The sequence below is a fragment of the Plectropomus leopardus genome, chromosome 19 (assembly GCF_008729295.1).
Source record: "Plectropomus leopardus isolate mb chromosome 19, YSFRI_Pleo_2.0, whole genome shotgun sequence".
NCBI lineage: Eukaryota > Metazoa > Chordata > Actinopteri > Perciformes > Serranidae > Plectropomus > Plectropomus leopardus.
Genome location: NC_056481.1, coordinates 8,776,276 through 8,796,820, shown reverse-complemented (window position 1 = coordinate 8,796,820; position 20,545 = coordinate 8,776,276). Strand labels below are relative to the sequence as shown.

The 20,545-nt window shown below is 42.3% G+C and overlaps 1 protein-coding gene across 19 annotated transcripts in view; it reads left to right on the top strand.

The window, feature by feature from the left end:
* nrxn1a (neurexin 1a) overlaps nt 1–20,545 on the top strand; it is a 90,157-nt gene that overhangs the window by 51,385 nt on the left and 18,227 nt on the right. For 6 of the 19 annotated variants that reach the window (XM_042507603.1, XM_042507609.1, XM_042507604.1 and 3 more), the window contains 9 exons: nt 603–855; nt 7,468–7,671; nt 9,084–9,110; nt 11,899–12,021; nt 14,012–14,426; nt 14,831–15,021; nt 16,507–16,680; nt 18,518–18,637; nt 20,266–20,447. In XM_042507603.1, the coding sequence (XP_042363537.1) occupies nt 603–855; nt 7,468–7,671; nt 9,084–9,110; nt 11,899–12,021; nt 14,012–14,426; nt 14,831–15,021; nt 16,507–16,680; nt 18,518–18,637; nt 20,266–20,447 (1,689 nt within the window). The remainder of the gene's footprint in view (nt 1–602; nt 856–7,467; nt 7,672–9,083; nt 9,111–11,898; nt 12,022–14,011; nt 14,427–14,830; nt 15,022–16,506; nt 16,681–18,517; nt 18,638–20,265; nt 20,448–20,545) is intronic. The other 13 variants (XM_042507613.1, XM_042507610.1, XM_042507616.1 and 10 more) reach the window with 3 other exon arrangements.

Genomic DNA, 20,545 nt, shown 5'->3' with positions numbered 1-20,545 from the left:
GATATTTGCAGGTTTTTAACCAGCTTTATATCATAACAATGTTGGTAGTAGGTAACTAGGATTCTGTTACTATGCTGCCTATTTCTTGCCTAAAATGTTTTCAGAAACATTTTACTTTACCGTAATACAACATTGTGTGTTACTAGTTTTTCCTGTGCCAAAACGGCCAAGCTGGTAAACCACCAGCAGGAGTCATTGGGAGTAATTGGTCTATTTTGGCACAGTGCATTTTGATAGTTGTAGGCTTTCTACCTCTGGAACAAAAACAAATGCCATAGTCTATTTTCTCATTTTTTCCTGCTCATGGAGCACCAATGTCAAAAGTATTTGCCACTTTCCACTGCATAGACAGTCAAGTTTTATGAAAAAAACATCTTTCCAGCAGTAAAATACTCCTTTAAGCAATTTGTGTAAGGAATATATACACAAAAACATATCAGGATTTAAATATTAAAATGTTTCATAGCCAAAAAGCTGTTATATCTATTAACTGTTCCTTGAGCATGCTACTTAAAACAGAATTTAGTTTGACTTAAAAACATCACCAAATGCTACAAAATGTGGTCAAATTCTTTTTACTTTATCGATGACTTCTTCCTCAGGTGTGGACAGCTCTGTTGAACTACGGTTATGTGGGCTGCATCAGAGACCTGTTTGTGGACGGGCAGAGCAAAGACATCCGACGCTTGGCCGAGGCCCAGAGGGCGGTGGGGGTGAAGCCCTCCTGCTCGAGAGAGCCGCCCAAACAGTGCCTGTCCAACCCCTGCCAGCACAACGGTATCTGCAGGGAGGGCTGGAACCGCTACGTCTGCGACTGCTCGGGAACAGGATACCTGGGACGCTCCTGTGAGAGAGGTGAGAATGACGAGGCGGGAGGGTGGATAGGAAGAGGACGAGAATAACACTCTGGCAGCCTGTATAGTAACTTGGCATAAATGCTAAAGTCATCTTCACAATAGAGATGAGTAAGCTGGCTAATTACAGTTACCAAACAGCAACATTTTGTGAAAAATTAATAATATGTCATGATGCAAAATACAGTCATACTGACAGCTTTGTCTTTTGCTTTTTGGCTTGAGAACATTGAGTCATGCCAAAAGGATGAGCGACAGAAGGCAGATGGTGTGGCGTGGAAAGTTTTAATGTCAGAAATAACTTAATCAACCACTGAAAATATATTATGCTCATCAGTTATATTGGGCGATAAAACTTTTATTCATTATACCTTTAAGTTATTCTCCGCTTTCTTGCTGTAAAAAGTCCATCCTAACAGATTACATCACCCTCATAGTACTTACTCTGATGTGTGCTAAAAAGGCACCTTCATAAAGATTTATGGCAGATAAAAATGTTGCTAAACTCTTCAAATAAAAAAGGCTTGCAAATTAAGTTTCAGTAAATTTACCTCCCACTTTGCCTCTGGTGGTGATGGAGAATGAAAACAGAATGGCAGGTAGAAAGTAAAGGGCAGAGCATGAAAGCAGCACAGTCCTTTTCTCTTGTAAACAGGAACTTGAACAGGAGGTACATGGCACTATTGACCCTTTGCTAAGTCCCGCCCTTCAAACACAGACTGGACAATCATAGCGTAGCCTCGCCGAGCTCCGACAAGAGTCCGACAACTACGAGGCTGTGCTCCATTGATTCTTGCGGTCGTTTCAGATTTTCCACATTTTCAGGCTGGTTTTGTGGATTTCGAGCAAAACATTGCACTATGGGGCATGTGTAAAGTGACGCTTGTTGCCTGGAAATTTTGAAACGTTTCTTTCTTTGATTTCAAAATCAAACCATGAAAAGTGAAGGGTTAGCTGGCTAGCTAGCTACTTAAGGTATAGACAACTGAATTTATTCATATGCAACTGTTTTTTTGTCTTGTTTTGTTTTTTAAGGAATATAACAGTAACTAAAGACCTACTCTGCTTTACAGTAACTAGTGAAGGGAAAGAGGGAAACTTAGCTGATATTCAACCAGCTGTGTGTCATCGCAGTGTATGCAAATGAGCGATATGGTGCTGCTGGTTGGTCTGCTTAGACTGTCTGTTTAGACTTGCTGTTAATGAGAAAGAGAGGCAAATGCATGATGAAGAGAATTGACTGCTCGTGATTTGTAAGGATTTGTGACGCTGTAACATCTTGTTCCAACCCAGTGTTACTAAAATGAGTTTGACGCATGGGATCACTTTCATACAATTGTGACTGTAAACATGATAAATTGATTTGAGAGTAACATGCTCATTTACTCGGAGGACTAACTGAAGCATTAATGAGTTTTATATGCTGGAAATATTTACTTGTTTTGTGGTTGAACAATTTCCTCTTACACCTGTTTTTCTCTTAGAGCGGGGCAAAAGTAGCGATGTTAATTCCTGATATGATTGCATGTGACCCATTTATCTCAAATTTTAGAAACTGTTTGGTGTTGGTAGATGATGTTGTTCACAGTATAACATGGTTTCTCTGTGCAAACTGGGAAATACTAAAAAGTTATACTTATGCCCTCCTCTACTGCAGAGGTGGGTGAAGATCAAAAATAAGGGCAAGGGGAGCATAAGCCAGCTCGCCCAACAATGAAAAATAATAATAGTGCACCTTTTCTGTCATTGTGAGCACTTTTTTTAAATTCAAAAACACATTTTCTAAGCATAGTAAGATGGAGGAAGAGAAAGGAGAGGATCAAAAAGGGGTGAGAGAGAGGAGGTGGGAGGAAGCAGAGCTGTAGACAGGACTATCGGACTGCTATGGATGTGGAGACTGGGAATCGATGGGAGAGGAAATGTGCAGAAAGCAGGGAGCAGGAGCTGTGACAGAGGAGGGTGGAGAACCACCGGGCCGGAACCGCCATATGACAGCAGGTGAGGAGATGAGGAGGAATGGGAGATGGGAGTCGAAAATCTGACAGAGAGGGAGAGAGGGAGAGAGTTATGAGAAAAGGTATGAATTCAGGCCGAGCAAGAGAAATGGAAAGCAGGAGAGATTGGCAGAGGGACTGATACAGGCCTGTTGAAAGAAGCGAGATGGAGTCAGACAAGGAGAAGAGAAGAAATGTTGTTTGTGCCACAACTGCTGACGCGTCTCAAGTGATGATTGTACTATCATCTAACAGGAGATACAGATGCACACGTACACACACACACTTTCTGAAAGGTGTTGATATGAAAATGTTTTATTTCGGGGGACAAACATCCGCAGTGTGTGTTTATCTTAGCAATGCACCCTCTCCCTCCCCCTCTCTCTCTCCTTCCCTTAGCTCTGTCTTCCTTTCCTCTATGTCTTCCTTCATCCCTCTCTGTGTGCATTGAGGGGTCACTAACTGGTGGTTCAGTGGATTAAAGGAAGCACAGATGGAGAAGCAGATGGAGAGAGTGATTGGCCATGTTTACGCCTTCTACCTGCGGTTTCTCCATCCCTTTTTTTTCCTCCCTCATTCTCTCGCTCTCTCCTTTGTTCCCCCTCTCTTCGTCTTTAATGAACAAAGATGGTCGCCACACTCTGGCTCCAAGATGAATTTTTATTTTGTAAAGAGCAGCCACACACACACACACATATTTGGAGCAACACATTTGCACATCTCCTAACACGTCTTCGGCTCTTTCCTCCCGCTCACTTGCTGTTCACACTGGTGGGTTACATTTTTTTCTTTCTTGCTGTCCTGCTTTCTCTACGGAAGCCCACTCCTGCCAAGAAAGGAAAACAATAGATGAAATGTTAGGAATTTAAATTTTATATTAAGCCTTTGAGAACTGATCAAATTATCTTGATTTCTTTCAAAAATATGGAAAGAGGGCAATGAAGAATTAAAGAAAAATTGACCCAAAAATTAGCAAGTAATAAGTAAAAAATATAAGAATGCACCCAAATTACATGAAAATTATATTTAAAAAATAATTTTAAAAAATACTTTAAATAATGTTTAAAAAAAAACACCAACCAGTGAATGACCTGGGAAAGCATTTGATGTTTTTATAATTATGCAACATAATTAAAATATGTATTTATGATAATTCTGAATATTTTTTTTTCCTAGCTTCTTTAAAATAATTTTCTAAATCTACTAATTTATTGTAATTTGTGGAACCTTTATGCCAAGTGGCTCACTGCCTTTTCCCCATGTTTTTGAAAGAAGTCAAATCAGTTTGTTCAAAATTATGAGAAAGTAAAAAATATGAGATACTCATAGGATGTCAGTCAAAAATGATGAGTTAATCCATGAAAATGATCAAAAAAGAAATCAGAATTTATTTTTTTTAAGTAAAATTACAGCGCTGAGTGCAACAGGCAAGGTAGGAGATTTAGAGAGTAAAAAGTGTTTGGTTTCAGTCTTTTAATGGGATCATAAACAACAAAAATCTAGATAAATTCCTTTAGCTACTTAACTCTGTTTGTATGGCACATCTGGCGTGAGCTCCAGGGGCCGGTTGCACCAACAGGGCTTATGCCTGGTATTACAGCAGCTTATCGTTCCTTGTTTGCTCAAGTCACCAAACCAAAGCCGAGACGGAGGGAGAGTCCAAATGCACAACTCTTTTAAAACAAATAAACTAGCTCATACAGTGTTTATAACTACACAGATATAGACTAGGAACTAATACCCCTGTAACGATAACTAAAAAACACTAAAAGGTTTGTAGAAGATATTTGTAAGAAACACTAAAGACGGTCAAAAAAGTGTTTGCTGCCAGCTTTGCTGCTGGCCTCCAATTCTAAATCCTCCCATTAAGGCCTAACTCCTTTATAATAGTGTGTCAGTATCTGTGAGCATCTATTGAGTAGCCTGGCCAGCTAATTCAACCAGACAATTCATAATTGAAGCTCAATAAAAACATTAAAGTGGCTCAAATGTCTTATCTTAAGCTGTGGCGGTTGTGACTTGGCGTTCTAAGTCTGATCTAATAGCTAATGACAGTTGCACCATCCAGGCTTCAGCCTTCTTCTCGCTAAGACGAGGTGTAAATCTCATGCCAGGTTAGGAGCAGGTGTAAAGCCTGAAAAATAAAATCAAGGTCTAATACACAAAGCAAGAGCCACAAACTTTGAACAATAACCAACATTAGTTTTCCTGCTTAAGTCTCCTTTTTACTAACTTGCAAACTTGTGTGCTAATGTCAGTTATTAAGCTTGAATCCTAATTAGCTGGTAAGCTGCAGCACATTTCACAGCAGTATAAACATACCTGCAAATGTCACTTTGGTGCGTTCAGTTACTGGTGTGGTCCTTTAATACCCCTGCTAACAACACACTGTCCGTCCATGAGTTGTAAGTCACAGCCAAGTACTTTTTCTATCTTTCCACATTAGGTGTGGAGCTCCACACGCCGGCTGCTGTCAATCAAACCCAAACACGTCTCTCCTCTACAGTTCTATTAGTCTTCTTGTCTTGATTGTGAACTTTTCTTTTTCTCTGATAATAATAATCTAATTAATAATAGAATTATATAATAACATTAATGTCATAATAACAGAGAGAATTATGTCATAATAAAGTCACCGCAAATCATAAATGATAAGCTTTACATTAGCAAGACAGTGGAAGAATGTAAATATATACCCTAGCAACACGTGCTGCTCAGCAACAGATGTAGTTGCTGCTCCTCTGGGCACCGACATGAACATGCATCGCTAAGACCAGGCATAGTTAAGACTAGGCTTCAGTCTGTTCCAAATACTGGTCTTAATGAAGACGACTTAGCAGTCAGGACCAGGCTGTGTAAGACCAGTTGGTGCAACGAGCTCCAGATTTTCAGGAGCCGTATTCCCTCAGAGGTCACTTTCTCTGAAAATCAAATGGATCCAGTGATCCAAACTAGTAGAAACACTAAAAATAGCCTTTTCAGTTTAAAAATCAGCATTTCTCCAACGCTGCTTGTTGCAGAGGGGCTGTTTGCTATAGGGCTCGATGTGAAAACACAAATGACCCTATCTAGAGCCAGTGTTTGGTTTGTATGTTCTTGGCTACTGTAGAAACATGGCGGTGACGAGGACCCCTTGCTCATGTAGACATTATTGGTCCGTCATGTGGAAACAAAAACAATTCTTGTCTTCAGGTGATTATAGACTAAATAAAACATACTTATGTTCAATTTCTGCCAAAAATCCTACACATGGACCCTTTGACAAAGACTTAGTAAAGACCAGTTGCTGCAACGGGCTCTAATTGTGTCAAATGATGTAGCGGCTTCTGTGCATTACACTTTGTCAATTTCTTTTTTCTGGCATGAATATGCTTCCATACTTCCTTCTCACCAACCCTCCCTGCTCTGTTTGCCTGGTGGTGAGTCAGGTGCTATGGTGAGGAAAATTTAGTCAGCTGTCTCCCTTATCAGAAATGTGTGCACGTGTGTGTGTGTGTGTGTGTGTGTGTGTGCGCACTTGGGCGGGTGTATGTGTGGCTGTTAGTTATGTTATCTGTGATATAACAGGCCAACCACCTCCTTTTTTCCTCAAGTTAATGAGGGTTCATTTGCATTTTAGCCAAGAGCTTTTCTCCCTTTCCCCCCCTCCTTTTGCTCTGTCTTGCTCTGTCCCTATTTTCTCTCCCCCTGCTCTCACTTTACTAAACCCTCCTCTGTTCACACTTAAATTCACTCACTTATTCTGACATGCACGCACACACACACACACACACACACACACACACACACACACACATACGCACACTATCTCTCTCTTTCCCTCCTTCTCAGCTCATCAGTATTCATGAGGCCTCCCTCTCTTCCTGTTCTCTTGTTTTTGCCTTGGCTCCGACCGTCTCCCACGGAAACAGGGAGAGAGAAGGGGAGAGAAGGCGAAGGAGGAATGAAATAGAGAGATAGAAGAAGAAAGGAAGAGAGATGAAGACGCAGAGACACGGAGAGTGTGTTTAGCTGTGTATGTAATTGGCCAATAAAAAACAGGGTTCTCGGAGGTAAACAGTTTAGCGGTTGGGGATTGGCCCCAGCAGGTAGCAGCGAGAGAAGATTATGAATATGTAAATGAGTATGCAAAAGACATTAAAGCGGGATCACCTGAGCTTGTTACATTATGACTCCAGGGTCTGGGATGTCAGCGACGGTGGCTAACACACTCACCGCCATGCATTCTGATTTATCCGGATAATAGGGCCAGCCAACCAGCTGCGGCTATTTTTACATGCTCTTCTGTGAAGGAGTGATGATGAATTAAGCGTGGAAAGTGATGGGGTAATTTTGTAGGAAGCAGGTTTTGAGTTTCACCATGACGTGGCGGGGGGACGAGGGAGTGAAGCCACGCTGCAACATACTCCGTCATGTTTAAATCTGATTCAAAGTCAAATTTCCTTTGTCTCTTCCCACTTGTGTGTTTTTCTTCTTGTCAATCTTTTCTTGACTTTCTTTTTTTTTTTTGTTTCCACCCACCTCGATCTCCTCCACCGTCATCCCCGTCTTCCTCCGCCTGTCTTCCTCTCTCATCCCCTCCTTGTCTGTCTCTCTCTGTCTCTGTGCGTCCTCTACAGATGCGACTATCCTGTCGTACGACGGCAGCAAGTTTATGAAGGTGCAGTTGCCTGTGGCGATGCACACCGAGGCGGAGGACGTCTCGCTGCGCTTTCGCTCCCAGCGGGCCTATGGCGTTCTCATGGCAACCACATCCCGTAACTCCGCAGACACCCTTCGTCTGGAGCTGGATGGGGGCCGCGTCCGACTCACTGTCAACCTAGGTACACACATGCACACAAACATATAGATTCTCCAGCGCTGTTTTAATTACCTGCCAGGGGAATGCAGCTGATACTGGCCTCTTGGCTGTTTCTTGTATAGGAATGTCATTAAATGTTGATTAATAATATATTGACTCTGGAAAGTAATGATCGTCCTGATAATTCTTCCAGATAATTCTGCTGCACTTTTTATACTCGTATATTTAAGGGTTTCACAGGTTTTGGCTCATACCTTTTAGCTTTTTGATTGATTTCATGGTGCATATACATCTTGTCTTTGATTAGGGACTGTTCGTAGTTTAGTTTAAGGGGGTGGCTGGGGTGTGACTTATTTTCCAGAAGCTACAAATATTTTTTATTGAGCTTCCCTGAGTGACTGGGGGCAAATGCATGACCCTCCCTCCACCATAAAAAAACGTTTTTTTTAATATCTGCACCAAATGTATTGGTATTGGAGGTATTGGAGCTATTGCAACAAACAAATAGCACAGAGAGAGTGAGAGTTATCACTAAAGTAAACAGCTAATTATTCTACTTGCCTCCCCCGTTTTGCGCTTCCCCCCTCATAAATAACGAACAGTCCCTTACACACCAAAAAAATACACAAATGAAGGTTAGTGGCATTGTTTTTGCGTTGAACAGAGGGTCAAGCCTCAAGCTGCATTCTCTGCTCACTCCCAGTGGACCTGTGCATCCCTACACCCTCAACAATCAACACCAAGACTCACAAACTGTACAAACACACTGATAGTACACCAACTGCAACACATCGAACACGCTTCCACTTCACATGAGGTTCATGCACATGCTAACACACACATAGTCTAACAGAGGGGTGCATGTGTCGGTCTCTGGTTGTCTGCAGCCGCGTCTTTTCTGTGGTTGACGCCACACGACACACCAAGGCATCACGGGTTTAAAAAAAATAAAATCAAATGTATGAAAATGGGGCTAAATCTTCCGATCATTTACGGAGATTTGTGCTCTGGACGGGCGACAAGAATTATGGGATGTGTGTGATGTCATGAGACAAACTGACACACATGACCCATCTCAGTCTCCTGGCGCTTTTTGATTGGTGACTGAAACTGTCGCTCAGGCCAGAGCAGCCGATGAGTACACATGGCTCATGCTGTCAAACACCACTCTCCTTATCATGTAATTGTTCAATGTAAAAATCCAGATTTCACTCTTAATTGGTTAAAAATCAAATTGCATTTTGCTACACGCTGATTTAAGTCAATACATGGGCCGGCTTGCAGTCCTGTGACAAAGGAGAGTGTGTTTTCTCAGCAGTGTGTGTGTGCGTGTTTGTATATAAGTGTGCAGGGTGTGTCGATGTGTGCGTCCCCAGGGCGTGGAGAGTATGTGTATGTGTGCAGCATTAACCCTCTGCTCTGCTCTCCCTCCAGACTGTATCAGGATAAACTGTACAGCCAGTAAGTGATCCTCCATCTCACCTAACCCCTCCTCCCTTCCTCTTCCTCCTCAATGTGTGTGTGTGTGTGTGTGTGTGTGTGTGTGTGTGTGTGTGTGTGAGAGAACTATTTTTCACTCTCTCTGTCTTGTCAGTCTATCTCATCCCTTATTCCACCTATCTTTGTGCCATGTGTCTGTGTGCATATATGTGTGTCGGACAGGCGAGGTGCACATATGTGTGTTTGTGTCGGCACGCTCAGCTACACCACAGGAGCGGTGCGATTTTTTGCTGAGGGCCAGGGTTTTCCAGGTCGGCCATTTTAGCAAAGAAGGATAGACGGAAGAGAGGACGGTGGGGGTTGAAGGGAGGAGGGAAAAAAAAGGAAAGAGAAGGAGGTGTTGAGGTAAAATTAGGTGTGCTGGGAAGTGTAGCTGGTGGATGAATGCAACTTAGAGCTGCAGGGTAATTACTTCTCCTTCATGCCGGAGACAAAAGACGTGTTATCCCTCTGTTTCTCCCCGTCGCACCTTCATCCCAACGTCTGTCTGGCTGCTTTCTTTGTTTGCTTGTTGTTTCTCTCTAAACTGTACATGAGGGATTTTTTGGGTAGTGTTTCATTCAGCATGTTTAGTGTGAGCGCCTTTGCATTTCATTGCTCATCTGTGTGTGTGTGTGTTTCTGGGTGTGTTATCCTGTGTGTCTTCATGCTGCCGTGAGTGGAGCTGAATCCCTGATGAAGTTTAATTCCCTCACGTGGAGTTTTCTCTCTGTCACGACCACAGAGGAAAGCGAGAGTGAGAGAGGGAGATGAATGCTCTGTGACGGCAAAGAGGTGGTGAAATGGACGACTGCAGTTGCCATAGAAACGCTACTAGCCACACACAAGCGCTGTTGCTATCCCGCATGTCTGTCGGCCAATTTTAGACCGGTTGTCTCAATGAACATTTCAGTAGGCAGCCACTTTTCTGGCACACCGTGTGCATACAATAAATTATACATCTGATATTCGAGGGGGGAGGGAAAAAAAATTTATTTAACAGCCAGGCGCCACTGAAATAGTCCACTCAGCAGTCAAATAAAAGCCTCGGCATGGGAGAGATTTGAGGCTTATCCGGCAGAAAAGCCATTTGTTATTTGGAGCTAATGAAATATGAAACACTTTTTTTTTGTCATTTTGTTTTCATTATCCTGCTCTTATAATCTCCAGTAGCTTGTGTCGTTTGATTTGAATTATATTTCCATTGCAACAAACAGTTTGTCTCTCTGTTTGATTTGTCTGGCTGCGCACAGAGACTGTCTGCTGACCGCCACAGTAGCTCAACTTTAAACCACCACACTGCTGAACACACTGTTAGCACTGACCCAAAATAGGTGCTCGTGTGCGTGTTTACTGGCGTGTGTTTGTGCCTCTCCCTGTTCCCAGGTTGACACAGATCACTGCCTCATTCTCACTGCTCATTCTTTGAATATTGGTATGCAAAAACACACACTCGCAAACTCACACATACATGCACATATTCTCTCCTTCACTCAGCGTTAGGCAGTGATCCATGGTAACAGGATGAGATGCTCATGCCCAGAGCACAGCTGAGTCTCCTCAGGGGAACCCTGTGTCCTCTCGCAACGCACAACTACACTCTTTTAGCTCCGCAAACACACACACACACACACACACACACATTTCACGCTGCCATATCCATTTTGATTGACTTCTCGTATTATGTTTGCCTCCCTCTCTTTCTCTACCTCTCTACCTGTGTGTGTGTGTGTGTGTGTGTGTGTGTGTGTGTGTGTGGCTGCCTGTGTGCCTCCATGAGTGATGTAGGCATGCTTGACATTTTCTGCAGCAGAATCCGTTCGGGTCAGTTTACTTCTCACCTCCCCCATCATTACCTCCTATAGGTCACCGTAAGCAGACTCACTCAAACCAACAGGGCTTGGAGGAGGAAGGGGAGTGTGTGTTTGTGCATGTATGTGTGTGTTTGTGTGCGTTTGTGCATGTATGTGTGTGTTTGTGTGTGTAGGGGGATGGTGTTCAAGGTTGGTGGGGTGCTTGTAGTGAGCGGGAGCAAGGGGACACAGAGGTTTTTGGGAACAGTCAGTCTGTCAAATGTGTGCAGTCAACTATGTGAAGATGTGAGCTGGTAGATGGGCAGAGAGAGAGACATCATGAGAGGACAGCTCAGCTTCTTTCATTCTGCTGCACATCAGCACCTTGGAGAGCTCTCTGCTGCTCCGCTGTGTGTCTAGTGCCACCATGAGGCTCGTTGCAGTATTGCACTCTTGTGGAGGATAAAGAATCCTGCATGTGGACACACAAACTAATATATGTTATATGCGTGGGGGCGGTTTAGGAGTCAAGGGGGTGTGAATGTGCTGTCTGTGCATGTGTGGGTAGTAGGTGGTCATCATGGCAGTGTGATCCGTCCACAGATGGATTGTCTCTCTGCGGGCCTGTTGTGACTCACAGTCTCCATCTTAGGCGCCCGTGGCATCCATTTATGTTAATCTTTCTCTCTGTCTGTGTCACATCATCCGTCGCACTGGCGTATCTGCAAAGTGACCTGTCTGTCTATCTGTGGAGAGAGTGTGTTGACACGGAGGTGTTTGTCTCCCCAGGATTTGTATGGTCCCCCTTTTTCCTCTGCTATTTCCCTCCATTCCCTCACTTTCTGTCCTTAAATTTGAGTTCAACCTGCCTGGCTGCTTCTCTTTTTCTGTCTCTGTCTCTGGATCTCTGTCTCTCTCTATCTGTCTCTCTCCACCTCTCTGTGCATTGTGTTAATGGTGCTCTGGGCTATGTGTAGGTAAAGGCCCAGAGACCATCTTTGCGGGGTTGGGCCTCAATGATAATGAGTGGCACACGGTGAGGGTAGTCCGGCGTGGCAAGGGCCTCAAACTCACCGTGGACGACCTGCAACCTGTCGAAGGTAACCACAGCACCTTTACGCTTTTTGACTTTTTACTATAAAATTACTTCCTAATCTCTATCCAGGTCTTGTGTAAAAACATCTGATTGTATTCTGTCTTTTTTATTTTATTTAATTCTATAAGACCAACATTAAGGGTTTTATTTCTTTTTTAGAGAGCATCTGTACCTGTGTAAGTGAAAAGAATCATTCTGAATTATGATTGTGATGATAACTGTACACCACTATGCTAGTATTAGTTACACAGCCCCTACAGGATGTTGCAATCGCAACAATTAATGCAAATTCAACCAACATCCACAAATTCTGCGTGACCTTGCAGTTTTGTCCAATCACCATAGTTTCCTGTGACTGTCACATTCATAGCAGTCCCTTGCACTACGTTATCAACTCACTTCCTTGTTTCTGCTTGTGAGGATGCAGACACGTGTGATACAAACGTCTCACATTTACTAGATGAAGCATCCCACTGGCACATACAGAATATAGAAGTTAGCTGTAATCAGCTGACAGCCCCCTGACTGAATTATTAGCCCCTTTTACACAGAGATCGTACTAAAGGACCGCTATGAAGTCCCTTCTTTACACCTTCTTTGCACTTTTACACAGAACCAAGTGACGACAATGTCTTTCCGCTCCAGTTTGTCACTTTGAATAGCATGCAGGCATCGCAGAACCAAAGAGGAGCGACAGTTAAGACAACAGCGTCTGCCTCTTGCGTGACATATAACATAGGCGTTGGTATTCCTTTGTAAACAATAACAATGGCAGAACATGAAAATAACAATCATTTACCTCTGTCTCTGTTTTAAGGCGGCTGATCTCGTCCTCTCCTATGAGGGCGAGGAGCTCCTGAATCTCATTGTTTTCTGAACTTGCAGACATTTATGTTCATTGTTCTTCTTTGAGTTAGCTGCTAACTGATACCAGCCGCTTTTTAAATATCCTGCAGTGAGTCGCACACATAACACCTCACCAAAATGTCATACCCATCCTGCCAATGGTACCATCCTGCCAGCTGTCCTGTTTATACATTTCAGCGCTATTACTTAATACAACTCTGTTCCCCAATGCCGCAATCACACCTTATATACAGAACGGCAAGAAGGCATAGCGTCGCAATATTTCCGCCTTGAACAGGCAGTATAAAGGGGGCTATTGTTCATAATCAGTCACTCACTAATCATAGCCCATTTTCACGACAAGGTGGTCCATTTAAATATGATCCATGCTACACCAATGCTGCCACACTCCAATGCAGCTGCCAATCCAGTTTCCACCTTTCTAATCCAAGGAGCGGAACTGTCAGCACCAAGCATAACTGTATTTCCATTTGTTGCAATAAATGGTTAAATCTATGACGCAGGTGTTACTTACTGAACAAAAATTACTGCTAAAGACCGTGCAAGACTACGTGCTACACAAAACCTGGAAACTGTTTTGCATCATGTGCCGTGTTATGGTGGAACACAGACTATTTTCTACAGCAAAACACATCCAGAGAGTGGTTGAAACGCATCAACAACAGACAAATCACCATGACAAAGGCTGTTGCACGCAGATCTGTTGCAAGTGCTTGAAAGAATCAAAGCGAGTCAGGTTAAATATGCATAGTGAGTGGTAACACTGGTGTAGTATAAATCATGAACTCAGAACACTGCGGTTTTATTCTCACATGGAACAAGTTGCCTTCGATTTTAATGGCAAATACAGACGGAATTGAAACTTTGCTTTCTCTCACAATTGTATTGCATAAAAAATGCCAAAAAAACATTGCAACATGCATTGCAATTTAGAAAAGCTGCTGTGACATCAGGCATTTTAGGTCGCAACAAAAAAAAAACGTGCAAAATCCTGGAGGGGCTGGTTATAGTATAGTGTCTGTTACATCTACTACTAGCAGTCTGACACCGTTAGTTCAAGTGTTGAAATAAGCGTTAGGATTAGTGTTAGTTTTAAACAATTCCACTTGAAACCCAACTTTCCGTAGCCCTCATCTCTGAAGTTTACCCCCCGCCACCAGGTCAGATGGCGGGCGACCACACCCAGTTGGAGTTCCACAATGTGGAGACGGGCATTGTGACGGAGAAGCGCTTCATGCCTGCTGTGCCCTCCAATTTCATTGGCCACCTTCAAGGCCTGACGCTGAACGGCATGCCCTACATTGACCTGTGCAAGAACGGTGACATCGACTACTGCGAGCTCAACGCTGTTATTGGCTATAAGAGCATCGTGGCGGACCCCATCACCTTCCGCTCGCGCTCCAGCTTTGTCACTCTGCCCACGCTGCAGGCCTACTATTCCATGCATCTCTTCATGCAGTTCAAGACGACGTCCCCCGACGGCCTTATTCTCTTCAACAGGGGAGACGGAAATGACTTCATAGTGATAGAGCTGGTTAAAGGGTGAGCTGGACAAAGCACAGTGTGTATTATTTGCATTACATAAGTCAGTGTGTTGTTTTTGCAACAAGAATGAATTAATATGCAGATTAAATATGTGTTTATGGTAATATCTGTCTTGCAGAAATGCATGTGCATGTTAGATTTTTCCAGGGATTTACAGTTAACATTGTCCTTGATGAATAAAAGAAGAAAATTCTTGAGGCTGAAATATCAAAAATGAAAAATGCACACAAGTCAAGCAGTCCTTTTTCTGCTCCTGTAATTACGTTTCTACAAGACAGATTATAATGCCCTGAAGTGTATGACCCTGTATTGTTCTTCATCATGAATACGATTAATTTGCCTTTTTTCTCCTTAATGTTTTAAACCGCTCCTCTCCTTTCTTTTCCATGTTCCTTTTCTAGCTACCTACACTACATCTCTGACCTGGGCAACGGAGCTCACCTGATCAAAGGAAACTCTAACAGTCCACTGAACGACAACCACTGGCACAATGTGCACATATCCAGGGACACTAACAATCTTCACACAGTCAAGATTGACACCAAAGTCACCACGCAGACCACCATGGGCGCCAAGAACCTCGACCTAAAGGGTATGCGCAAAAATACAAACAGCAATACCTCAATCACAACAGCTTGTATCAGTGATGCACAGACTTGGACTGTTTTCACAAAACATGCATAAAAACCGCTTCATAGGACAGTGATTTTGACAACCAATTATTATTGATTGATACTTACCAAAGGGAGAGTTAGATGTACAAGAAATTTACTTGTCAGTACCAATTATTATTAAATATTATTAAATTATTAAATATTAAATAATTAATATTATTAAATTCCATGATTCTCGATGCCCAATTTGATACCATGGTAAAAAACTAAAACAAAACAATAAAACCAACTTAGTTAAACATACACTGTTTTAAAACATTTCAATTTTATTTAATTTGAATCTTATTATTAAAGTCATCACCACAAAGTATAAGTCTATGTGGGTTTATGAGATTTTGTAGGCAAGGACACATATATTAATTTGTAGCCTACAGTATATTAAGATATTTATCATCCACTGTTCTTGTTGTTCAGCACTTGAAAACAAAAAACTGAAAAAATGTGACGGTTGGTCTTTGTGGTCGGCCATTTGTCCTGCCCCTCCTTCACTGTAATGGGATGGCTGGGTAAAAAGTAACCCAAATATGCCGTTTTTTTCAACTCTCAGTGATCACAAAAAGCGCACATTGTGCAGAAGACGCTCAGCACGTTGCTTGTCACACTTCTGGCATTTGTAGCATCGTTAAATACATGTCACTCCTGTTGCAAACAGTTTTTTTTTTTTTAAATGCTGGCCTCATGAAAACACACTTTTCTTTTTGATGAGTTGACGAGCTGTGGCTACAGCTGCGCTTGTCGCATCCTTTAGGTGTTTTTGTTGTTCTTCCATGCTGATATAAGTTCTTCTTCCTTTGACATTTAACAGCACACTAAAACTCTTGTAGCTGTATATGCTGCCCTGTCAAGTCTGGAAGAATTGCATCCCTGGTACCTACAGTGCTGGAGAATAACGAGTACCGTCACGTTTTCAGAATTGGTACCAAAGTATTTTTTCTCCTGACATCCTTAGTTAGATGACGTAGTTGAAACCTTTCTCATACCTGTATGATAAATGTGAAGCTAACAACACCTTTAAAGCTCACAAATTACATTTTACGTTTAATTTGTTCCAAAAAAGTGTAAAAACCACAATTTTATGATGATTTCTTGACCTGTTTCCACTCTCTGTGCTAAGCTAAGCTTACCATCTCTTAGCGGTACAGACATGACGGTGATATCAGTTTTCTAATTATCAAAAAAGAAAGACGAATATTCACTGGTTCCAGCTTTAAAAATTAGAGCAGTTACAACTTTGCTCTGTTATATATCATTGTAAATTGATTTGGTTGGACAAAACAATCAATTCAAAGACCTTTTTCACTATTTTGTAACCTTTAATAATTTAAATGATATCAGTCACTGGGACAGTCTGACTTTGTGATTGGTTCATGAAGCTGCCATTCATTATGTTGCTCCCCCGTCAGGTGACCTGTACATCGGGGGCGTCTCCAAAGAGATGTACCGAGACCTGCCTAAGCTGGTCCACTCCCGAGAGGGATTTCAGGGTTGCCTGGCAACAGTTGATTTAAATGGCCGTCTTCCTGACCTTTTGGCGGATGCGCTGGCAACCATGGGACAAGTGGAGAGAGGCTGTGAAGGTGAGGTGCAATCAGAAAACACACCAGCAGATGTGTCCTGCTCCCATGTCCCTACTGCTTTTTCTTTCAGTTTTCATTTTAACTCATGCTCTCTGTTATTAGGATAACCCACTAACCCAGCTTTTGGTCTACAAGATGTGAATTTTAGTCTCTCTCTCTTCATCTCCTCCTCGATCTCTCTGCACATTGTGTTTTCTCTCTCACTCTCTCAGCAGTTCACAGGCATCTGTGTGCATTGACTAACCATCTAACTTAATTTGCTTGTTTGCTTTTTTGTTTGGCTGACAAAAGTTACATTGATGAAAGCTGACTTGCAAGGTATATCGCTTTTTGTGAGCATGTGAGACACGTGTATGAGGGTGGGAAAAGTGTGTGCGAGTGAGTGTGTGAATGAGTGTGTATGTGTGTGTGTGTGTGCGTGTGTGCGTGTACGCGTGTGTTGAAACTACCCAGTGGTGTCTAGTGTTGTGTGGATCCCAGTGATCCAGAGTCAAAGGTCAGAGGTGACCTGTTCTCTCCTAGCCACCATAGTGACTTCATCACAGTAGTGACATCACCACCGCTTGACTTGAGTTGACCACCAGCTCCACCACCCGGGTTGCCTAGCAGCATGCTCTCTAACCCCTCCTACTGACTCCCAACCTAAACTTCAATACTCAATTTGTGAATCATTTCACACCCTTTCCTCCACGCCTCGTGTTGAAAGTGCGACAAAGGAGAACTTAGTTCAGAGCTTTGACATTCTCCTCCTGTTTGCTCTTAAAGAGATAGCTCTGGATTTTTGAAGTGGGGTTGTATGAGGTGCTTATCCATAACTAGTGTATTACATACAGTTCATGTCAGTTCACACACCCCCAGTTTGGAGAAACAGGCTGGAGTCTGACACACAAGCTAATAAATGTACTGCTGTGGAGGAAGAGCAGCAGCAAAAAAGTGTTTTAGCCACCTAAAAAAATTCTCACCTGAAAAACTCAATAACAGTTTTAGTGTATGCTATTCTGTGAGTATTTTTACGACTTTATCTTTCCTTCAGACTGTCCGTTTTGACGAGGAGGCCATTAACGGCTTCAGACAGCTTCCACTTTCTAAATGGTCATAGAAAAACAGCTTGTACGACTTTATTCTTGTAAAATTACGTCTTTTTTGCCTCATAAAGTTACATCTTTATTCTCGTAATAATACAAGTTTATCTGCATAAAACTATTACCTTTTTTCTCTTAAAATCACAACTTTATTCTCATGTAGTACAAGTTTTATTCTCCTAGTATTATTACTTTATTCTCGAAGTCTCAAAAAAAATGTGTTCCTCAATATGCCACTAAAACGCCGTCGTAGATTAGTACCTCATACAACCCCAAAAAATCGGAACTATCCCTTTGACACGAGGCAGGGAGCGAACGGTGTCAGACTGCGTAAGGAAGAGTATTGAGATGAAGGCCTTTAAACATTACTTATGTTTAACCCCTCCTCCTGTCCTTGCCCCACTCATCTAGCCTCACCACCTGCATGCTCTCCACATTTGGCTCTTTTCACCGAGTTACACAGATTCCACTTTAGCTTCAGTTAGTATCTTCTGTTAAAGAATGGGAGCCTACCCACTATATCCTAGCCTCACAATGATTTTCTACTAATACTACTAATCATAACGTCATTGCAGCACAACAGTCTACCCGGCCATTTTCAAAATGTTTCAAGGAAATGCGGTCTAAAACAAACTGTACTGGCATACTGTTGTGACAACACTGGGCTCCAGACAAAATCAGAGGAGTGTCTTCTGCTTATCTTCTCCTAACTTTTGCACCCTCCCACCACCGCCCCACCACCTCTCTCACTGCAGGTCCCAGCACCACATGTCAAGAAGACTCCTGCTCAAATCAGGGAGTTTGTTTGCAGCAGTGGGAGGGCTTCACCTGTGACTGCAGCATGACGTCGTATGCCGGGCCACTATGCAATGATGGTGAGAGTTTGCCGTTTGTTTTTTCTCTCAGACTCAAACCTAAGTGGAGAAAACTACATCAGGTGTAGACTAGAATTGTTCCAAAAATGCCTTCAATACTACCTGAAATGTTGGGTCAGGTAACACTTGTCAAAGAACCAATCACACCCAGATAAAAGCATTTTGCCCAGAAATCAAATTTTTGTTTGCCGCTTTAAAACAGCACTGTGCAGCCACTAACAACGACTGTTTTAGAGCGGAAAAAAAATAATAGATCTCTCAGTTTAAAATCAGCTATGGGCAAAATATCAGTAGTATTTGGCAGTATTTTACATTTGAAAATCCCCAATGTAGACAGGCAACATCTACAGCCCGCAAGGCTTAATTTTCAGGGTTAGTAGTATACAGCTGTTAATTTTTGTACTCACTTGTGGCAAATATGCAAGTTCAGATATTGAAATCAGTATCTGAAAGACAAAATGATATGGAACATCGTGCAGACAGTAAGTTTAAGGGAGTAGAAAAAGCTTATTTCAGTATTCAAATCCCCTAAAATACATGTCAGATCTAGTTGTAGTAATACGTGTGTTCACATCAGGTTTGAAGTGGAAAAAGACATTTTTTTAACTTTTCCCTTTCCAAGTATTGTTGGTGCCACTGATGCAGTTTGTATATTCCAGATGGCACTGACAACAGAGCAGACGTATAAAGTCAGCAGTCAGAATATGAAAACATTACATTACATTATCATTATTCCAATTTCATTTTAGTGTATCTATCATCTAACACCAGTCAACCAACCTGTATGTTCTTTTTTTCGGCCAGAATACAATTAAGACAAAACCGCCAGTTACTTAACCAGATAATGGACTTTGCCCAATGGTACACTGAATTGCACAGTGAAAGCAAGGCTTATAGGATATCAGTATGACTGTAACGCTGGTGGTGTCATTACCCTATAGCCAATGAATTGTGCAATCCACATTTGCCTCAAAATGATGAGTTAAAGAAAAAAAACTTGTCTTTTTCAGTTTTAAATATGCATATGAAGATGCTATGCCTGCTTTGTCCTGTTCTTTCTGTCAAACCTGACTCCTCACGCTAAATGTCTCTACGATGCAGAAAACTCACCCAAGTGTATAACTGCAGGTCTAAAACTGATGCGCTTGGATGATTGTGTTTCAAACACTGAGTCAAAGCATCTGTGTGTGTATTTTATTCGAACCACCAGGTGAGGGCACTGTCAACATTCTGAAGTGGCTCAAAAATATCACCTGCTCAGTGTGAAGTTTCAAATTCTCTTTAATAATGGCCTCTTTGCATTTTCAACAAATTATCCTCAGCAGCCAAACAAAGAAGATACTTGGTTATTGGTTAGTCATCCTGCAGCCAGTCCAACAATGGTATGCTGTTATCTGTATGAGTCAGTTCTTGGAGAAGTAGTTCGGGGAATACAGTTTTTTTTTCCAACATGTAGGAGGAACAAGCAAAATGTGTAAGGCCAGTCAACTGTGACATTTAAGAGTTTTGTTGTATTAAATATTAAGGCTGAGGTGCCAGCTGCAGCAGGGAACCTGTGATGATAGATTACACTGTTTATGGCACATGCACATGGTTGCAATTATTATTTTTTTATCTGTGTGGACCAGCCGGGACCACTTATATCTTTGGCCGTGATGGAGGCGTGGTGATTTACACGTGGCCCCCTAATGAACGTCCCAGCACCAGGGCAGACCGGCTCGCCCTTGGGTTCAGCACCCAACAGAAACACGCCATTCTGCTGCGGGTTGACAGCGCTTCTGGTCTGGGAGACTACCTCCAGCTGCAGATAGTAAGTACAGTTGCTCTTCTTTGAGGAGTTCATTTATTCAGTACATACTGACTAGATTTGGTTCATTTGTTTCTTTCCTTTAACCACAGCGTTTCATA